The 21965-nt window shown below is 40.0% G+C and overlaps 1 protein-coding gene across 1 annotated transcript in view; it reads right to left on the bottom strand.

The window, feature by feature from the left end:
• Nucleotides 1-21702, bottom strand: part of LOC122798180 (ectonucleotide pyrophosphatase/phosphodiesterase family member 3-like) — an 835307-nt gene extending 813605 nt beyond the window's left edge. The window contains exon 1 of the mRNA XM_044066922.1: nt 21456-21702. Within this exon, the coding sequence (XP_043922857.1) occupies nt 21456-21521 (66 nt within the window). The 5' untranslated portion in view covers nt 21522-21702. The remainder of the gene's footprint in view (nt 1-21455) is intronic.
• Between the last annotated feature and the right edge of the window lie 263 nt (nt 21703-21965).

The following is a 21965-nucleotide window of genomic DNA, read 5'->3' as shown; positions in this document are numbered from 1 at the left end:
ATTGATGCTGTATTTTTAGCTTTAGAGAGGGCGGCTCTCACCTGGGCATCTGAGATGTTAGGGAGGCTACACTCTGCTGGGATAGTTATTTCTCCTTTTGTGGGGGAGGGGGAGGAGAAATTTGCACTGAACCTGTCTGCCAGAATGTTGGCAATGTCAGTGGGTTCAGTGTATTTTGTGTCATTTTGGACTAACTCTGAGCATATCTGGGAGTTTCCACCCAGGTTTCTAACATAGCTAAAGAAGGCCTTGTGATTGTCTTTTGTGTCTTTTGTGATTTTTCTCTCAAAGTTGGCCTTGGATGATTTGATGATTTTATTTTATTTACAATCACATCTTATCTCTACCCTACTGTATGCTTCCTCTATTTACACTAATCTCTCTAAAAGCAACCTAAGGAAACTGACTACATCCTACCACAATATAGCTCGTTTTGCCACAGCATCCCAGTATAGAACTCACCACTGTCTAAACTTAAAACACTTACACTGGTTGGAACTTCCTAACAAGCTTATCTATCAACAACTCTTAATCACACATAACATTCTATATCAACCATCAAAGACACCTGCTCTTAGTAACCTCTTGACTCCCTATAATAACTTGAAACAGCTGCGCTCCGCCGAAAAGCTACAAGTCAACACAACTAGAATTACAAATTCTGCAGGTAACTGCCTTTTCTCCAACTCAGTAGGCAAAATATGGAATAACCTCCCCTCACACATTACCTCGCTAGCCTCCTTTCATCTTTTTAAAAAACAACTTCTTTTACATCTGAACAACTTCTGGCTCTGCTCCTGTACCAGTCCTGACTAACCTACTTTCTTCTTTCTACTATCATATTTCCTTATTTCAAAACTGCAATCTTTCTCTGTGATCACAAATGACTTAATGACTGTACTGCTACTACTGTTCTCATATTTCAAAAAAAAAAAAAAAAAGGTACAAACAATGTCTTTTACAAGTATGTATATACATTTTAAACTATGTAATACCCCATCCTCACATAATTGTACTGTAAGGAATTAATGCCTTTCTCAATACGTAGATGGCACTATGTGTTTTTTATTACTTGATCTAGACTAATATGTATGCATTGTTGCTCACTGTCTGTGTCACAGGCATTTATTGTAAATGTTTAATTTCTATAACCTTGTTTTAATCTGTGGAGCTTTTCTCCCCGGGCCTCCACAGAAAATGGAAATTGATCCAGCTGGACTAGCCCGGTCAACAAATGTAAAATAAATAAATAAATAAATAAATGAGTGATCATAGTTTTTTGCTAGTACTGATCAGAGATGCCTTCCCTTTTAGGGATTTTGCTCTGTCATGTAGTAGCTTCCTTCTCCTGTCGTAGAGTTTGTTTATGGCTGGGGTCCACCAGACTGGGCGCCTGCCTTTGGGGGAATGGGTCTTGGTTTTATTTGGGATTGCATGATCCATGCATTCTTGAAGGTGCCCATAAAAGGCATTTGCAAAGGATTCAGCAGTGTGGGTTGTGGTTTCCACTGGCACAGGGGCCTTGAAGGATAACACTTCAGTCTTAAGAAGTGTGAAGTTGGCTTTTGAGAAGTTTTTCACTGTGGTCTTTTGTGCAGGGGGTGGGGGCGGGATGTGGATTTCCAGTGAGATTAATTTATGGTCTGATCTTACCAAAGAGGGATATACTTCCGGTGTGGAGCATTTTGTCCCCATTTTTGTGATGATCAGGTCTAGTATATTGTCTCCTCTTGTGGGAATGGTGACCAGTTGTTCCATTTCATTTGAGTTTATGAATTCTAGGAACCTTTGGGCTAGGGTGTTGGGGCTTGAGTAATGTTCCCAGTCTATGTTTGGGTAGTTGAAGTCTCCCAATATGATGGTATTTGGAGAGACATTCATACTCTCCAGTGTCTTCAGGAAGGCTGTGTGGGGTTCCTGAGTTTGAGAGGGTGGTCTGTAGCATGCTACAAACTGTAAGGCAGTTTTGCCTATGGTTAGTTGCACCTAGATGGTCTCCGATGCTTCGTGCGTTGCTACTAACCTGGAGGTGTGGGTATCTTTGATGAATATGGATACTCCTTTTGTGGTTCGGTCCAAGTTTTGGGGCCGGAAAGCATGATATGAGGTAAAACCTGATAGTGCTGGGGTGCTCTCAGGAGCCTTGAACCAGGTTTCAGTCACTGCACAGACATCGATGTTCTCCATACTGAGGAGGGCTTCGAGGGCGTGCATCTTGAGGTTTAGACTTCTGGCATTGAGCAGCATTACCCTTAGTTTTTTTCCACTTGTGTTTTCTAGGGAGGTAGGTTTGTGATTTGAGCCTTGCCTAAAAAAGGCACTATGGGGGTGGCAAGAGCCTTGGCCAATATCCGGAAGCCCAGGGGTGACAGGTGCAAGCCGTCCCTTGCGAAGCAGTGTGGCTTGTCAAGCATGTCATCCCAAGCAGACAGACATTGGATCCCCTTAGAATGACACCAGTAATTAAGCCAATTGTTAAAACTGATCATTTTGTCTTTGTACTGTGGCATCATTATTGGTGAGGGTAAGATGCTGCTCAGGGTCAGGGTCATACCGGCCTGGGCTACATAATCAGAGAGCTCCTCTATGTCTCTTTTCATGTAGTCCAGGGAGGTACGTCTCAGGTCGTTCACACCGGCATGTACAATGACTGAGTCATATTTGTACTTGCTGTGGAGTGACCTGAGTGCTTGTGTTATGTGGCGGATTCTAGCTCCCGACAGGCAGCTTACTGTGACCTTTTCCTTGTTCAGTCTGGTGAGCGGGACATCAGTGTGTCTGACTATGGAGTCACCTATAACAAGTGTGTCTGGCATGTTGTTTGGCCTTAAGGGCTGTGACTGTTTAGCACACTGACTTTGTGAACTATGTGTTGCATGTGCTATGTCTTGAGGTGGTGGTTGCTTGGGTGTCTGCTTTGGAGGCCTCTGTTGTTTTGGTAGATTTTAATCAGCGCCTCCGAGTATGTTTTGTGTGTTTATGTGTTTGGTTTGCAGTTGTGATAGTTCTATGTGAGACTGGGTTTGTGGTGTGCGTGGTTACCTTCTCCTCCTGACTGGTCTTGCCAGTACTGAATTGAGAGAGCTCAGCCTCCAGTTTGGCTATATAGTTGCATCTCTCACATATATTTGTATTTGTTGGGAGGAGGAGAGGGTTGTCTGTGTACATGAGGCAATTGTAACATTGCCTCAAGATTCCCAGATTCACCAGCTGAACAGGAGAGGACGCTAGCAACTGACCCTTCGACATGCTAGAAATAGTGAAAAAGATTGCTGTGTAACTGAGTCAGAAAGGACCTATAGGGAAATGGGTACTCAAGGGAATTTAGGTGAATGAAGTACTTTCTTTTGTTTAAGAGTGCTTTACCTGTATAGAAAAAAATGCTTTAGGAGCAAGTGCTGAGCTTTTCAGATAGAGTATAGGCTGTTTAGATTGCAAGTAGAACAGTTCTAAGGGAAGAATTGAAGAGCAGACTTTACGGAGCCAGAAATAGTTTAAACTTGATTAACCAGCGCTGCCCGATGCTGCTCTCTATGAGCAACTTCGCACTAAAACGCGCTAAAGCGCGCAAAAGTGGGCTTTATAGCAGGGGGTTGAAAAGAGCCAGGAATTGACCCAAAATGGCCAATAAACTACAAGTTGCTGGGCTGGAACCAATCCTCTAGGGACAAATAGGTTGCTCAGTGCTCCTCACTCCCACTGGTGAAGAAAGAAGCTTCCTCTTATCCAAATAAGGGTATGGATAGCACAGGAACTAAGACACAGCCCAGAGATCAGCAAAATCTGAAGACTGGACTATTCTAGTTCAGTAAGGCAGGAAAACAAGGATATTTTTTGTTTTTTTCTTTTTTCACAGAGAAGGGAGAAAAAGATACAGTAACAAACAGCAAATGCTATAAAACAGCTAGCGCACTTTAGTGTGTTAGCCTGACAATTAAATTAAACAAAAAATAACTTTTTAAAGTGCTAACAGTATAAATTCAACCCAAGAACAGTAAAAACAATATGCAGAGCTGTTTTTTAAGCGAAATGCAGTTGAGATGCAGTACTTAAAGCGAAAGCCAGAAAAAATACTTATAAATCCAGGAAAGTCACTCTTTCACTCTCTGCTGCTTATAGAACTCTGCAGGACACCACGAGGAGCTGTGCTGAGTCTATTGCAAGTAAAAAAGCGCGCAAAAGCGGGCTTTATAGCAGGGGGTTGAAAAGAGCCAGGAATTTACCCAAAATGGCCAATAAACTACAAGTTGCTGGGCTGGAACCAATCCTCTAGGGACAAATAGGTTGCTCAGTGCTCCCCACTCCCACTGGTGAACAAAGAAGCTTCCTCTTATCCAAATAAGGGTATGAATAGCACAGGAACTAAGACAAAGCCCAGAGATCAGCAAATTTGAATACACACTATGTATCTTGTGGACATATTTCACTCATGTCATCTGAATATAAGACATTTATTACTTCTATATGTCCATGATTGTAACCTTTTCGCTGTCATTTTATTATCACATTCATTCAATGTAATAATACTGCCCAAATTTTTTGCTATCTGCAATAATATTTATCTGTAATAATATTTTTCTTTGTATGTAATTTTCTGGAGCTTTTCTCCCCGGGCTTCCACTGTAAATGGGCTCATTCAGGCCCAGTGGACTTTCCCGGTTAACAAATGCAACAAATAAATAAACAATAAATACGTAAATATGACGGGCAATTTATATGTAGATAGACTAAGTCAAATAAATGTGATTTAAAAACCCTTTTAAAGATACTCAAAGTAGAACATTTCTGAAGACACCATGATAATAAATTCCAAAGTCACGGGGAGAGATTTGTGAATAGTTGCCCCATGAGGTGGGGCCTGCATGTACTACAATGGCATTCCAAAACCATTTATGAATCCTAAAGACTGTTACAGTAACTGGTCTTACCCATTGGGTTGTCACAGTGCTCTATGCACTAAGCACATGTGCAAATGTACTCCCCTAAGGATTGTACATGATTCAAAAACACTAAACCCACTGCAACAAGCGCTTCCCAGCTATATAAGTTACAGGACCAGAACCATGTATCTACACTTTCATGTAGCACATCTGACTGTGCTGATCCCTGTACCCAGCTAATGTGTTGCTTAGCATACAGTACAAAATATAACAAAAATATTTTGCATGGTAGTAAAAACCCTACTGCCATGAGTCCCTGTGTGGTGCAAGCAAACATGCTATCACAACCACCCCAAATACTATGATGTTTCTGAACTCATGCCTTTGGAAGCTCACATAGCATCACAACCCCACTTTACCATATTATAATGACCCTGGTTCTGCTATCTTCTCTGACGAATGAACTGCTGTGCACTATGATGGCAAAATGAAAATCTTAGACTTGGCAATAGGGAACAAGCAACTCTTTTTCATAACAAGAAAGAAAACCATGTATAGCTAAGATTACAAGCAACCATATCTTGAAATTTCTGTGAAAATATATGCATAGTTGGTGTAGACCCCAGAACATGTGAGATGTATGCTAGTAATGAGGTGCATTAATAAGTAACAAAGTGGTATGGTTTAGCACCTGCTGTGGTCAGTAAACTGCATTGTTGACTAAAAATATATTGTATAAGCCATGACATAACAAGATTGGGGCTTGCTCAATTACAGAAGGGTCCTTTGAAGAAATTGTATGCTTAATCCTGGTGATATTGTTCAGATGATACAACAAGAGTTCTTGAGTATGGTTAGCAATTGATCCTGCAGAGTTAGCCTGTAACTGAGAATCACTAAAAAATAGGGCACCTTGGATAAAAAAACCTATACAATCACCATAACTAATGCAATGAAGTAAGGAAGGAACTCTAGATTCCCTTAAAGCAGGAGGCAAGGAAGCAACTACAGTCTCTTAAAGAAATGACACATGAACAGCCAAGTCACATTGAATTGCAACAGATTATGACTTAACAAGTGATGAATAGCCTCACAATCATTTGGTAGGGTGTTTAAAATGGCCATACACTCCTGAGCATAGGGGAAGTAAACCTACAATAATCTTCATAGTGATAATGCAGACTTGTCTGTTGATTTCCCACAGGTACAGCATGTGCAAAATAAGCAACAGTGGTATTGAAATGGAAGCTTGTAGTTACGGCTATGAAAGAACCAGGTAATGGAACTAAATACTACTGCAAACAAACAGAATAATGAACAGATGAAGACAAATGCAAGGTCTTAAGTGAGGAACTCCAGGCAAAAGAGCATGATGGAGCTAAGATGTCCAGTGATAGTACCTAAGAGCAGTAAAAAGGTACAAAAACTGTGGGCAGGAGAAATAGGGTGTGTGTGTGTGTGTGTGTGTGTGTGTGTGTGTGTGTGTGTGTGTGTGTGTGTGTGTGTGTGTGTGTGTGTGTGTGTGTGTGTGTGTGTGTGTGTGTGTGTGTGTGTGTGTGTGTGCTTTAGCACTGACACCGCACTCAAAACTATGGAACAAGGCAAATGGTTTGTAAGAGAAGTTTACAGGAGGTATGAGACTTCAAATAAACATAAAAAATAAATGAAAACCATCTTCTCCAATGTGTTTTATATCATTTGAATTTTGTGTCCAGTTAGGCTCAAACTGCAATTATAACAGCTGTCAGTGGATGATCTCCGAAATGGGGTTTCATAAATCTTACCACAATGTGTACACTATGTGTACACTTTGAGTACCCTTTCTGAATGAATCAACAGCAAAAGCACTGTGTTAAAGCTGTTCTTGAATTCATAAATGTTACCTCAAGGTGAACACATAGTGTACACCTCATGTTAAACTTTATGAATCCCCCTATAGTTTTTCTGAGAGTCACACAGTAAAAGATACCCGGAACCTCCCAGTATATCTCAGGGTATTACAGCCAGCAACATCTCAGAATCACTGTCCTCTTGCAAAAGTCATATTCTATGGTTTACAGTTACTGGCAGCATTTATAGGTATAAACATCACTGGCATAGAGGCTCTAAGCTGAAATGTTCCTGTTTAATTCACCTTTGTGACATTGTTGCATGTTTAGTTTGGGCAGTCTATAAACTCTGACTGTAGGACATGCATAATGAAGAAAATATTGCTCTTCTTAAGACCAGTACAGTTTTGATGGTAAAGGTGTTATATTGTAAAGCTTCCTTGTGACATCCTGTTTAGAAAGTTTCCAGCTATAAGGATAAACTGAGAGTTGAAGAAATTAAAATTAGTGTCTGTAGATATAGTGCATTTTTAACTGGCCTTTTTGAGAGCAGACTTAATATACTATGAGAAATACCCACTGGGTGTCCTATGATTTTTTGATATTCCAGGAAGGATCAGGATTGTTATTGCGTTTTCCTGGAAGCTTTGAGGGTATGGAAATTAAACATGAATAGTCCAGCCTTTTTTGTGGTTTCATTAAGTAGATCATTTCCGGCAGTAACATTTACAGAGACTCAGCCAGTTAATTTATATGTAGTCTTACCTGGGTCTGTAGTGCAGAGGAAATGAGCCCTCACTGCTACCCAGGTAACTGGGCTTCTGTTAGCAGCTTTGGTACCTGAGAAGCCAGGCAGGGAGCGGGAGGGGGAGGAGTGAAGGAGTGTGAACCTCTCACCCTTCCCCTGGGTGGGAAGGATGAGGACACTTGGCAGCATGCTGGGCACTGCTGTTTCTCTGGTGGACACTGGGATTCTGTCAGTCATGCTTCATGGAGATGAGCAAGGCTGCCTGAAAGGAAATGCCTCCTTAAAAAATGAGGGTACACCCTTCATTGCAGACCACTACACACCCCTTACACATCAGTTTACCAGCTGCATGCAGGGAATAAGGCATCATACAAAAAAAAATCTGATCTACCACTGATGGACACCTAAATGGTGGCCATCTGTGTTACCTCTCACCTCAGTAATTAGGAAAAATAGGCAAGTTGACAGAGGGAAGGTTTGACTGACAGCAGGTAGTGGGGGTAAAGAGGACAAACAAATGTATATGCTGTCTTTCTAAGTGACCACATTAAAAAAATAAAAGAGGTAAAGGAACACTATAGTTCCTAATGTTAATAGAAAATGCTTTTGTATTTTATTTTCCTGATTATAAAAGATAAAGGCCTAATGCGGTCTACTAGAAAAAATTAAAATAATGAAGTCTACACTCAAATTGTACTGGGAAAACTTTTCCAAGATACAAGAAACAAATTAAGGAGGAGCTGATATAGCCAGAGAACCTCAGTGGTGTGCAAACCTATCTATAATTCAGTAAATCTATTTAATAGAAACATAAGGCTTTCTTAGGAAAGTGAAAATAAATTAGACTGTGTAGAACTTGTGCCTGACTAAGAGTGAACTTTAGTCTGGATTCCTGGGAATACCATGCAAAGTTCATATGATGTTGTAGCCCTTACAGGTATGACTTGATATGCGAGCTGTCTAATGTCCATTTTAGTAGTTCCTCTCATCAGAGCTCTGTATGATATTCAGTTTGTACCTTTCTCCAATAATTGTTTGTGACCCTCATTCAAAACTACATTCCACATGGCTCGCTTTCTCCATTTTGTCCCAAAAAGCTGAGATACCATTCCTCCACATATAAAACATGTTACACCCTTACTTAAATTTCACTCGGAACTAAAGTCCTTCTTATTCAAACAAGCACAGTGTAAATGCTTCCTTAATAATGGAACCAAAAAAATCACCCAGTAACCCCCTTCTCAGCATAACATCTGTATGTGTTATACTATAATTGTAACTGTTTAAAAATGTATATTCTCAACGTACATCTAGGAATACAAACATAGGCTGCACTCAGTCCAGTGTTCTCCATTATCTGCCAATATCTGAAATGCATTTGATCACTCCATAATACTGTTAATGTACAATAAACCAAGTGTTTCTAAATTGTTATTTTAGTACATAAACTGTGATCAAATGTACAAAGTTCACTTATGCGGGATTTTTTTAAGTAATTACTGTTCTAACTGTGCACGAACAATAAGATGGAAAGATTAATTGAATAATTGAAGTAGTGATATCAATATTTTCATGTTATTTTATGGTATGCCTTATTGATTAATATGGGTGTGGACCACACCTCTCAACTTCCTTGCTCAAAAATTCTGAACAAAGCCAAAAATAATAGGGGGGGGGGGGCAAACGACCAAAATCTGGGACAGTTTTAAATATTACTCTAATTCACTTAAAAAGTTATAGAATAACAGGTGTTGTATCAACATGCATTTTCTGAGTAGTAGGAAGTATAAAATGTTAATGTCTAGTATTATCTGACTGTAATTGTCAGTGAGTTACCTGAAAATCAAAATATCTGCAAGGTACAGGGCAAAAATATGAAGTAAAACCAGGGATGATTGAGAGGTATGGTGTGGCAATAACCATGAACTCGCACTCACAGCAGTCAGGTGGCAAACAATGGATGCTAGCCTCCATCTGGAGGGTGAGCTAAGTAATTCTGGCAATAATAGAGAACAATGGACCTTAAACAGTCTCTTTGTCATCGTGATGTAAAATGTTATGACGACAGCACACATATGTACAACTATGCTCCTGCCATAACAGTTCATCTATCATGCAAAGACACTATTTCAGTCCAGTGTTCTCCATTGTCACCAACAATGTTAAATATATGCTATGACTACTGTGTGAGGAACTGTAATTGTTTAAAAATGTATATTCTGTCTGACATCACTACACTATGACTCATCATCTTCTTTCGGCTGTTCCCGTTAGGGTTCTCCACAGCGGATCTTCTGTTTCCATTTCTTCCTGTCCTCTGCATCATGCTCTTTCATACCAACCGCCTGCATGTCCTCTCTCACCACATCCATAAACCTTATCTTAGGCCTTCCTCTTTTCCTCTTACCTGGCAGCTCCATCCTTAGCATCCTTTTCCCAATATACCCAGCATCCCTCCTCAGCACATGTCCAAACCAACGCAATTTCGCCTCTCTTGCTTTGTCTTCAAACTGTCCAACCTGAGCTGACCCTCTAATATACTGATTCCTAATCCCATCCATCCTAGTCACACCCAGTGCAAATCTTAACATCTTTAACTGTGCCACATCCAGCTCTGACTCCTGCCTTTTCGTCAATGCCACCGTCTCCAACCCATATAACAGCTGGTCTCACTACCCTCTTGTAGACCTTCCCTTTTCACTCTTACTGGTACCCGTCTGTCACAAATCACTCCTGACACTCTTCTCCACCCATTTCACCCTGCCTGTACTCTCTTCTGCACCTCCCTTCCACACTCACCATTACTCTGAACTGTTGATCCCAAGTACTTAAACTCATCCACCTTTACCAACTCTACTCCCTGCATCCTCACCATTCCTCTACCCTCCCTCACATTTACACACATATATTTTGTTTTAGCCCTGCTGACCTTCATTCCTCTCCTCTCTAAAGCATATCTCCACCTCTCCAGGGTCTCCTCAACCTGGTCCCTACTCTCACTACATATCACAATGTCATCTGCAAACATCATAGTCCACGGGACCTCCTGTCTGATCTCATCTGTCAACCTGTCCATCACTACTGCAAATAAGAAAGGGCTCAGAGCTGATCCTTGATGTAATCCCACCTCCACCTTAAACGTATCTGTCACTCCCACCGCAGTCCTCACCAATGTCACACTACCCTCGTACATATCCTATACCACTTTACATAGTTCTCTGCCACTCCCGACTTCCTCATACAATACCACAACTCCTCTCTAGGCACCCTGTCATATGCTTTCTCTAAGTCCACAAAGACACAATGCAACTCCTTCTGACCTTCTCTGCATTTCTGCAACAACACTCTCAGGGAAAATATTGCATCTGTAGTGCTCTTTCCTGGCATGAAATCATACTGCTGATCACTAATCATCACCTCCCTTCTTAACCTAGCTTCCACTACTCTTTCCCATAACTTCAAGCTGTGACTGATCAATGTTATCCCTCTGTAGTTATTGTAGCTCTGCACATCACCCTTATTCTTAAAGATAGGTACCAAAACACTTTTTCTCCACTCTTCAGGCATCCTCTGACTTTCCAAAATTTCATTAAACAATCTGGTTAAAAATTCCACTGCCATTTCACCTAAGCACCTCCATGCTTCCACTGGTATGTCAACAGCCTTTCCATTCTTCTTCCTCTTCATAGCTGACCTTACTTCCCCTTGCTAATCTGTTTCACTTCCTGATTCACTATCTCCACATCATCCAACCTTCTTTCTCTCTCATTCTCTTCATTCATCAGCCCTTCAAACTACTCTTTCCATCTACTCAACACACTCTCCTCACTTGTGAGTACGTTTCCCTCACTATCCTTTATCACCCTTACCTGCTGCATATCTTTCCCAGTTCTGTCCCTCTGTCTAGCTATGACTACTCTGTGTTATTATTGATCTGACTGATAATGTCATGTATCCTCAGACTGACTCTGAAAATGGTCCAGTAGGATCTATATATACCCCAGTCAACAAAAACAAATAAATAAAAAACCCAGTCCCCTACTAGTTATTCCATTACTTGTAGTCATCTCGTACACATAGCTGTTCTGTTTTATTTTACTGCCCATCTTATTTGCTTCTGCTTTAGCCAACATGTGTCAAAAAAGGAATTTCTGATGTGCAGTCCACCCACCAGCTTAAAAAAATAAAATGTCACTAAGAGAGATGGTACTGTTCTACTGAGTCCACTGTGCCCTAACCCTGCACGTGTAAAACAGTAAATGTGCACATTACACACAACTTATTTATTGTTTTGTTTATTGACATTTGGTTATTGGGAAGGTCTGACTGGGTAGCTGCCCATTTTCATCAGAGGCCTGGGGAGAAAATCTCCAAAGTATTACAAAATGATTAAGAACATTAATTTTACAGTATGTAAAATAATACAAAAAACAACTATAGGTTAAATAATTATACCAAATTAGATATAATATGAAAACATTGGTTAAGAATTGATAAATTATACAACAATGATTTAAAAGTTAGAGAAATGTTAGACAGTTTATAGAGAAATAAAAGGTAAGTTACTATAATACAAACAGGAACTGCAATACAAAGTGAGAGAAAAGCAGGCTTATGGTATATTTAGGGAGAACGTCTGGGGAGATAAGGTGTTAAAGTAAGGAAATATGTGAAAAAGAGAGAGTAAGGAGATGTACAGTATGAGTAGGTATTTGTTCATATTTAGGATATATTTTATCCTGGTGCTGAGCGAGAACATAGGTTCATAGGTTGGTACTAGGCTATCAGCCCTAGGGCCTATACAAGCCTAGCCATAACAATTCCCTGGCTATTTCTTCCCACACTATTTACTTCCCTGGACCCCTGTCTAGCTTTTGGCTAGGAAGCCTTTCAGAAAGGTTTAGAAGGACAGGAGGGAGGATTTTAAGAGGGTAATTCCAACCTTATTCATCATTTTCTTTCTATTTTTATATTTCATCACTGCTGACAAGTGTCGCATATTTTACTATTGCCTGCGGAATGTGTCAGTGCTGTTACTGCATTCTCTATTCCCAGTACAGTCTACTAGCCAACATTGGGGTTTGACTTTAAAAAAATAACAAAGCAAATGTCACCTGAAGTGACCTCTTGTTAGAGTAACTTTAAATCTGCAATGCATGCTGAGTGCTGACATGGATTCCAAAAGAGCAGTTTCTTTTCTATTATGTTTTGTTCTATACTATCGGCCACAGGGATCCCGCATCGATGGCAATCTGATTGACATTTTTCAGATACTGCCACTTGATGCAGACTGTATGATAGACAATATTTGCAGATCAAATGAGGATGAAATACAATGAAATGATGCATTTATGAAACATTCCATCTCAGGGGTAAAAATGTGTGCACTCTATCTCCAGGGTAGCCTCTGATGGACAAGCCAACTAAAAGGATACAAAACAAATGAAAGCCAAATGGTGTATCTATAATAACAATCAATGAGTTATAGAAGACTGCCATTTAACCCAATCTGGTGGGGATTAAAATTCTAGTTTTTTTTAAACCTCAAAGTGCTTCATTTCATATCAATGTAAACTTTGATATTTTTTTCTTCCTTGATCTTTGCTACTTCATTAAGAAATATTTTATGTGGCAGGGACAATAGACAAGCAAAATAAACTATGCATAAAATGATGACAGTTTCCAACACCAAGATGAGCCTGTCTCTGTTTAGCTGCCTGTGAAATTTAGAGATGCTAAGGATGACAGGATTGAGTTATCATGTTTGTGAAAGGCTTACTGAAGAATTTCTCAGTGCAATACAACATGTGGTCACTCAATGGCACTTCTGTAGTGACAAGTGCAGCACTCCTTCAGCATGCCCAATAATGTTTTGAGAAAGTTCCTCTACCTTCTTCTCCACCCTCATCATTCTTGGCTCAAGTAAACCCAATCTACTAATGTAAAAAGTTGTCACAGTTACTAAATTCTATAGAGTCATAACTCAGCAGCAGAAGCTTATTCATAAAATATAGTTCACATGTCTGAGGACAGTCCATGTGGTCTGCATTGCGTTAAATACATGATCAGATGTTCATCATATTGCTCACTGCTACAGTAACCTTAGCTATATGGGTTATATCCTGCATAGGACATAGCAGCTGGTCAGCTTCCAAAGCTTCAGGACACCTTCTATGCATCCAAACTGTCAGTCAGCTTGAGCTGAGCTTACTAAAAAGACAGGCTTGGGAACAGAGCCCTTCAGACCTTTCCTGTTCCTCTGAAGCCTTCATGGATCACCAGTCAGCTTGTGCTAGTCCTTTACTGGGTAGATAAGTTTCTTTCGGGGGGGGGTCTACCATTTTAAATAATTGTTTGTTTAATAACACTTTCTCATTCAGGAAAGTTATTTTAAAGCTAGCCAAAGGGCATCAGAAATCTTTAGTCTATGAGTGTAAACCTCTTCTGCAACGTCAACAGAATGGTTTGAAGGGGCAGATATATTTTGCACAGAATACCACTGCTATGGAACAGATTCTTCATCCACATAAAATAAAGTTTATCATAGGTTCATAGGTTCATAGGTTCATACTAGGCTATCTGCCCAAGGGCATTTATAAGCCTAGCCCATAGTTATGTGGCTTTCACCACCCCTTTAGTTTGAAGAAAACTATGCCTATTATTTTGCTGTGCCTCTGTCAAGCAGTGACACTGAAGTAATCCCTGGGGTATATCCCTATCCATTTTCAAGTACAACATAGATCTATGGATGGGAAACACAAAATTTACCCCAGGACTGCTCCTTGTACTACTAATGGACAGATGCAGCTCCTAAATGTTATAGCCCATGCAAAGATCCCCTCAAATTATCTATGGTATAATCCCAGTTATTCTTATTTCACCACGGGATGGGTAGGGTCCAGTCTATAACCAAATAGGATAAGTTATTTCGAACACAGAAAGGGAAATTGGCAAGGCTTAAAATGGCCCACAAGGGCAGTTAGCCTAATACATGCCTATGATCTTATGAACCAGATTTTGCTCCTTGTTTTCTATGGGAAAGGAGCATCATTTTCAGCTTGACCATGGAGCAATCTGTTGGTTGCACAGTTGGTCCTCCTTCCATCCACAAAAGAAAAAGTTTAGCAAACAGCCTTTGCCACCACAGCAGGCTAGCAATTTGCCTCAGCTGCAGGTGGATGACTCTGCTGTGTCATTAGTTGTACCTCAGACGTCTCATTTGTTTACCCCAGACCCCTCTGCTGTAGCACCTACAGCCACTATGAACTAGGGGTTAGCCACATCATCTGCAACTGTTGAGGCTCCATCAGTGGACAAGGGCGAGCCACTCTTGTCTGTCCAGGGAGAGCGAATAGGGAAGGCTTCCCTGCTTTGTCAGAATGTTGTGCCCATCCCTGGGAAGCTACTAATGCCATTAATTGCTCTGTTGCCCCCATATTTCCTGTCAAAAAGTAACAAAACACTAAACCTGTACCCAGTCCTCCTCAAATTTCCATAGACGGGAGTAATTTACAAAGTCAGATTCAGGATTTAATTTAGGCTGTTGATCCTTCTTATAAACTAGTTTCTGGTAAAAGAGAAGAGATTCAGGATTCCAAATCTGGACAGGAAGATGAAGGAACAAATACAGGGTTTTCTCCTCAGATTTCTAATTTAGACTCAGAAGAGAGCTCGATTTCTGATTCTTCCCATTGAGTTTTCTTTCTGTGAGACTATTTCCAGTCTCCAGAATGTGCCGGTGTTTTTAGTGGAAGAACACTGAGGTTTCAAAATCCCTCAGAAAATACTATGAACTGTTACAGAAGGAATTTCCAGAACTTTTACTCACTCTTCCAGTTCTGTCAGCTTTAGAGGATGTGTGTGTCAATGCCTGCAGTTTTCCTGATAGTCATCCAGCTGCCCCTAAAAAAAGATACAGTGTATAAAGTTCCTCAGTCTTTTAAATTTTTATACTATTCCCAAACCTAGCCCAGCTATAGCCTTAGTTGATCTGATTGATGCTAAGTACATCATTAATTACAATTGTACTCTTTCTGATAAAGATGGGAGGATTATTGATATGTATGGAGAAAAAGTGTATGTATCTGCACCACTGATTTTCATCATTTTGAATTGTTAGGCTCATATGTTAAAGTTTGTTCTGACTAATTGAGAAAGTATGAGGAATGGTTTGTCTGCAGTTTCTTCTTGTGAGGAAAAATCTGCTTTAACTCACACAAGCCTATAAGATAGTCTCCATACCACATAGGTGTTAATGAACCCCTTAAGGAGGTATGGGTGTGAACTCATTAAGACCTGTGCGGTGTGGAATGTCACACCTCTAGCAACATACACATACTGCAATCCAAAGGATTTTCTGAAAAATAAACTTAAAAAGCATAAGATAAGCAAATGTAAATATTCTGTGAACAAAAAAGCTATTTTTTATCAACTGCCCCACCAGGGAGAACAGAACATTGGACCTAATGTATGTGAGTATATGTGAATGTTAATGAAGCATACAGTTGCACAGCCATCCCACCGCTCAGCAGATCAGATCACAGCCTGGGGCACCTTCTCCCCCTCTATGTGCCACTGGTTAAGAGGCAACCAGCCTCCATTAGGAAGGTCAGGAAGTGGACAAGAGAAGCCAGCACAATCCTTCAGGACTGCTTTGACATGGACTGGGAGGCCCACTGTGAGCCTCATGGGGAAGACATCAATAGCCTTACTGACTGTGTCACTGAATATGTCAACTTCTGTGTGGAAACCACTGTACCCTTAAAATTTATACAATGCTTCCCAAACAACAAGCCATGGATCACCAAGGATCTCAAAGCCCTCATGAATGAGAAAAAGAGAGCATTGAGGTCCAGAGATAGGGATGCAGTGAAAAGGGAACTGAAGCAGCTGGCTGAGAAGTATTAAGGCAGGGAAGACAGGTACAGGAGGAAGTTAGAACAAAAAAATGCAACAGTGCAACAGCAAAGAAGTATAGAGGGAGATGAAGACCATTACTGGCTATAGGTCTGGCAGCCATGTGATGGAGGGGAGTTTAACATGTTCTTTAATAGGTTTGATAACATGCACCAGACAAACATGCGATGTGGTCCCCACTTGCAAAGGGAAACTGCCCTCCTGGATAGGAAAATGCACACCTTGTACGCCTCCCCCCCTCAAGTCTGTACTTTTCAATGCAAGGGAAGGAAGGTACACAATCATATCTGGACCACATGGTACAAACAAAAACTGCCCACACTCCCACCTCAGCTGGCAAAGCAGAGTCTAGCAGTTCAACTCTCATCCTATCAGAGGTCTGGGTGATCAGAGAACTAAGTAGACTTTTGTCTACGAAAGCAGTGGCACCTGATGGCATTAACCCACAGGTGTGAAGACCTGTGCCTCGCAGCTTGGAGAGATGCTTCTCAGGATCTTCAAATTGAGCCTCAGTACCCATAGGGTACCGATGTTGTGGAAAACATCCTGCTTGATTCCGATGCCAAAGAAAGCACGCAAGGGAGATACTTCAGATTACAGGCCTGTGGCACTTACATCACACTGCATGAAAGTCCTTGAGAGGCTGGTCTTGGAAGTACTTCACCCCAAGGTCAGGTCAGAACTAGACCACCTTCAGTTCGCATACCAGGAGAAGCTAAAGGTCAATAATGCCATTGTCCATCTTATGCATAGAGCATACAGTCACATGGACAAACCGGGAGGATCCCTTAGAATCATGTTCTTCAACCTCTCAAGCACCTTTAACACCATCCAACCAGACAGGCTGGAGAGTAAGCTGTCAGCAATGAATGTGGATGCTTCCTTATTGTCATGGATCCTGAATTATCTGACTGATAGGCCCGCAATATGTGTAACTGCAGGGCTACATGTCTGACACAGCGCTATGTAGCATGGAAGCACCACAGGAGAATATTTTATCAACTTTCCTTTTCACCCTATATACCACATACTTCAGCTATAACACTGAGTGCTATCATGTAAAAAAATTCTCGGGTGACTCGGTCATAGTAGGAAGTATTAGGCATGGAGACAAGGAGGAATACAGGAGGGTGGTGGACAGCTTTGGGAGCTGGTGTGAGATTAATCAGTTGCAGCTGAACATCAGTAAAATGAAGGAGCTTGTAGCAGATTTAGGGTGATCATGATCTTGTCCTCCGATGACCCCTCTGTCAGTTGGGGGGGGTGTTGAAATGGAGATCATTCAGGACTACAAGTATCTGGAGGTGCACCTGGACAGTAAGTTGGACTAATCAAAAAACTCACAGGTGGCATTTAAAAAAGGGTCAGAGTAGTCTGCACTTACTACAAAGACTCAGATCCTTTGGAGTCGGCAACACTATGCTGCAGTTGTTCTATGAGACTGTAATGGCCAGTGCTATCGTCTTCGCAGTAACGTGCTGGAGTAATAACATAAAGAAGGCTGAGGCTAATAGACTCAATAAATTGATAAGGAAGGCTAGCTCAGTAGTTGGAGCAGAACTGGACACCCTCGAAACTGTGGCTGGGAGAAGAATATTAGCACAACTAAAGTCCATCATGGAAAATATTGACCACCCACTCAACAGAGTGGTGGCTGGACAGAGAAGTTCCTTTAGCAGGAGACTGACGAGCATAAAGTGCTCTACTGAACGTCATAGGAAATCCTTCCTGTCCACAGCCATCAGACTCTATAATGCCCCCTACCATCTTAGCATCACCCCCAGTACTGAAGGAGATCACAGAGTGCAATGTTAAACTCGTACTCGTGTTTTCTTTTTCCCCATCCTTTTTATCTGTCTTTTATCTCTTTTTTCAGTGCAGTGTGCAGTATTAATCATCAATGCAATTATCCTTTGTGCAATATGCTATACCTTAGTTAAAGTATCATAATGTGCAATACCCTATGTCCTAGTGTAAGTGGTAATTAACACAAAAGGTTCCCCCTTTCATGTCACTACTAGATGTCTTATCATACTCATCTAATATTTTGGCTGTGGCCAACAGTGTAACTATGTCAGGCGTTGCTGTTATATATGTAGGGTAACATAAGTGAGTATAGTATCTATCATCTAATTATGTAACATTTATGTTTGGTCTATATTGTGTCTGTTTATCTGTGCAGTTGTAACATAAGCAATTTCTTGCAGGATCAATAAAGTATTTCTGATTCTGATTTTGATTAAAAGTGTACAAACAGCAAAGTTATTAGTAAGAAGTATTCTTGACAGTGATGGTAGTCAGTGCATTCATAGTCTTTTCCAAAACTACTGTAAAAAATTATGATGCACACAACCACCACATTATGCTTTTTTCTGAACTTTCAAATATTTTCATATCCAAGACATATATTTTTAGAACATTTTTGTTAACGAGACATAAGCATTCAAATGGCAAGAAATTCCTCTGTTAGTGCATGTTTACTGAGTTAGTCACAGAAATATGAAAACAGATGTTTATTTGTATAATCAGCAATACAAATATTATTAGATAACTCTCAAAATGTGCAACTGACAGTGCAAATATCAAAGACAGTTTTCTTCAACATCTAAGGTTTCACCTAAATCCATTCGACACTTGATTTTTGAGGTATTAAGTACATATGGAAATCTTGCTTATTTTCATAATTACTATCAAACAACTAGCAATACGTCCAGTATAACATGATATAAACCACCATTTTCAGTGAATTGTCCTGTCTTCCACACTGGTGTTTCATAACACACACCTCAATAAAATGCAGGTCCTTGGTTATTAAAATATAAACAAAATATGAAAATATGAATAGTAAGTGGAAACAAATATTAATTTCTCCACTGCAGGATATGCTAGATTAACAATGTGTGTGTGTGTGTGTGTGTGTGTGTGTGTGTGTGTGTGTGTGTGTGTGTGTGTGTGTGTGTGTGTGTGTGTGTGTAGGTTCCTGACCCAGAGAATCCCCATACTCTGGAATAGACTGCCCATACATGTCAAGCAGAGCACCTCCTTGGCCCTCTTAAAAAGGAACCTTGATAATTGGATGGGGGATAGGAAATTCACCCCGGGAATCATGTCAGTCACCCTGCTAGACAGGGGTCCAGAGAAATAAATATTGTGGGAAGAAATATGCAGGGAATTGTTATGGCTAGGCCCTAAGGCCGATAGCCTAGTATCAACCTATGAACCTATGAACCTATGTGTGTGTGTGTGTGTGTGTGTGTGTGTGTGTGTGTGTGTGTGTGTGTGTGTGTGTGTGTGTGTGTGTATGTGTGTGTGTGTGTGTGTGTGTGTGTGTGTGTATTTAGGAGTGATTCTCCATCTTACACTTGCTCCTTCTAAGAGTAGGTTCTAAAGTGGGCAGCAGAAAATGAATGTATATAGGACATGACAGACACACACACACACACACACACACACACACACACACACACACACACACACACACAAACATAAATAGATTAACAAATAAACAGACAAACACAAGGCTTCCTATTCAGATTCCAGTGGTCACACGTGTGATCATCAGACTAAAAGTGTGAATATGGGTAATAGATACTACGTCTGAAGATGTGATACTGCCATTAATCCACAGTACCGTGCTGTTGGAATTAGGATAGATAGACAGACAGATAGATAGATAGATAGATAGATAGATAGATAGATAGATAGATAGATAGATAGATAGAGAGACAGAAAGCAGAAGTGTGAGGTGCACAGACCCCCCCCAGTTCATTGTCACTTCACACAAGTCCCTCCCTCTCAAAACAATTTAATAGCACTACAGTGAGTTTTGAGATTCACTTTACTGCTTTCGTAACAGCACTTTAGTTTTCACAGATGCTGCACTCATAAATATGGGTCTTGTACTTCTAAAAGGAAACATACATAGTGTACATTGTGATTTGACTAATCTGCATTGCTTTGTATGTAACGTGTTCTTTTATTTAATGCATCACTGTCACCTTTCTGTTTTCTTTGTGAACATACTTCTGGTCTTTTAACTGTAACCTTATCTTTCTACACATATGTTTGCCAGGTCTCAGCTGAAAAAACAGTGAAGAATCTAGTCTGATGAGCAAGTAAGTAAACTACTACATTAGTGAATATATTATAACTGTAGCACATTTTTTGTAAAATATGGTACACACTAGTCTACTATGACCTGAGCACTTGGTGAGGTAGGAGAGAAAGAGTAACAGGCAGTAGTCATTACAGATTAAACAGCTCACAGTCCCTGTGTAGTTGTTTTAATAATAATGGTTAACACTATTTCCAACATATCAAGCTGCTTAGTGTTAGTAATCTTTTTTTCATCACTGAATAATTACATTTGAAGGAATGTGTATTGCTTCATTGATATATCATGCTTTTTTTCTGGAGAAATTCTTACTACTACTTTTATCCTTTGTATATGTCTGTTACTGTAGCATTATGAGAATGGTCCTCTCATTTATAATTCTGAAGGAAGTACTATAACTTCATGTAATTCCTTTGACTAAAATGTTATCATCTAGGCAAACATATGGTGTTGGCCTGAGTTATGGCTGAAAAAGATTCCCAGAGCAAATCACTAACCCAGTCAACAAATAAATAAATAAAATATGTTTTTTTTTCAGAACTGCATTCAAAATCATGGGATGTCTTTAGCTTATACACTCCAATGCATTTTCACTGGTCTCTAGAGACATTTTGATATATAAATGAATCATTGCCACAGAACTTAAGCTTAAGAATCAACATTACTTAACTGGCTTCAGAAGTGAAACTAAATTCCTAGCACTCAGGAATGCCAACAATAAACATTTGATGCTCCTTAAATCAAAGTTTCCCTTGTCATGACAAAAGCGATACCTTTGTCTAAGAAATGCGATTAGGAGTATTCATTTTGTATGCAGTATTCAAAAAATTTGTACATGTCTATACTGGCATATCTAGTGAACAAAGCTCATGAGTAGATTGCTGTAAATGCTGTTACCTATCCAAGCAATTTTCTTAGTATCATGTGATTTGCAGTTATCTACTATGTGTGATTAAAATAGAACTTACCAAAATAACATACTTCTTCTTGTACTTGTAAAATGATTTTATATCCATGTCAAAATCCGAGTCCATCTTGCAATCAGCAGTGAAGCAGTAATAATTCTGACACTGCCTTACAGAATCTTATAGGTAAACTAGGCTTTATAACATATTTTGAGGGGTGTGGGCACAAAGTATCTACTTCAAACAAATTACATTTCACAAGAGTGAGATTATGTCATCTTTTTATGCATTCCAGTGTCTGATTTACGTATCTAAAAGTACAGTTTAAAGTTCACTTCCTCAGGTAGAAAATACAACCTAGTTCAAAGGCTCAAAAGACAAAAGCATGATTATCTCAGCCACTTGCCTTTAGATAAAAACAAAAAAATCATAATAACGTCAATAATCTGACTGGAAACAAATAATTTTTGAAAGGACTCCAGTCGCAACTAAACAGCTTTAGGAATTTATTAAAATATAAAAAGCCAGTAAAATAACGTGAGCGCTTTCATCTCACAAAAGAGTTTTTTTATT

This window comes from Protopterus annectens, chromosome 3.part1 (genome assembly GCF_019279795.1).
Source record: "Protopterus annectens isolate FY-2018-M chromosome 3.part1, PAN1.0, whole genome shotgun sequence".
NCBI lineage: Eukaryota > Metazoa > Chordata > Ceratodontiformes > Protopteridae > Protopterus > Protopterus annectens.
Note: the sequence above shows the minus strand (reverse complement) of the source record. Positions and strands in the feature narration are given on the sequence as shown.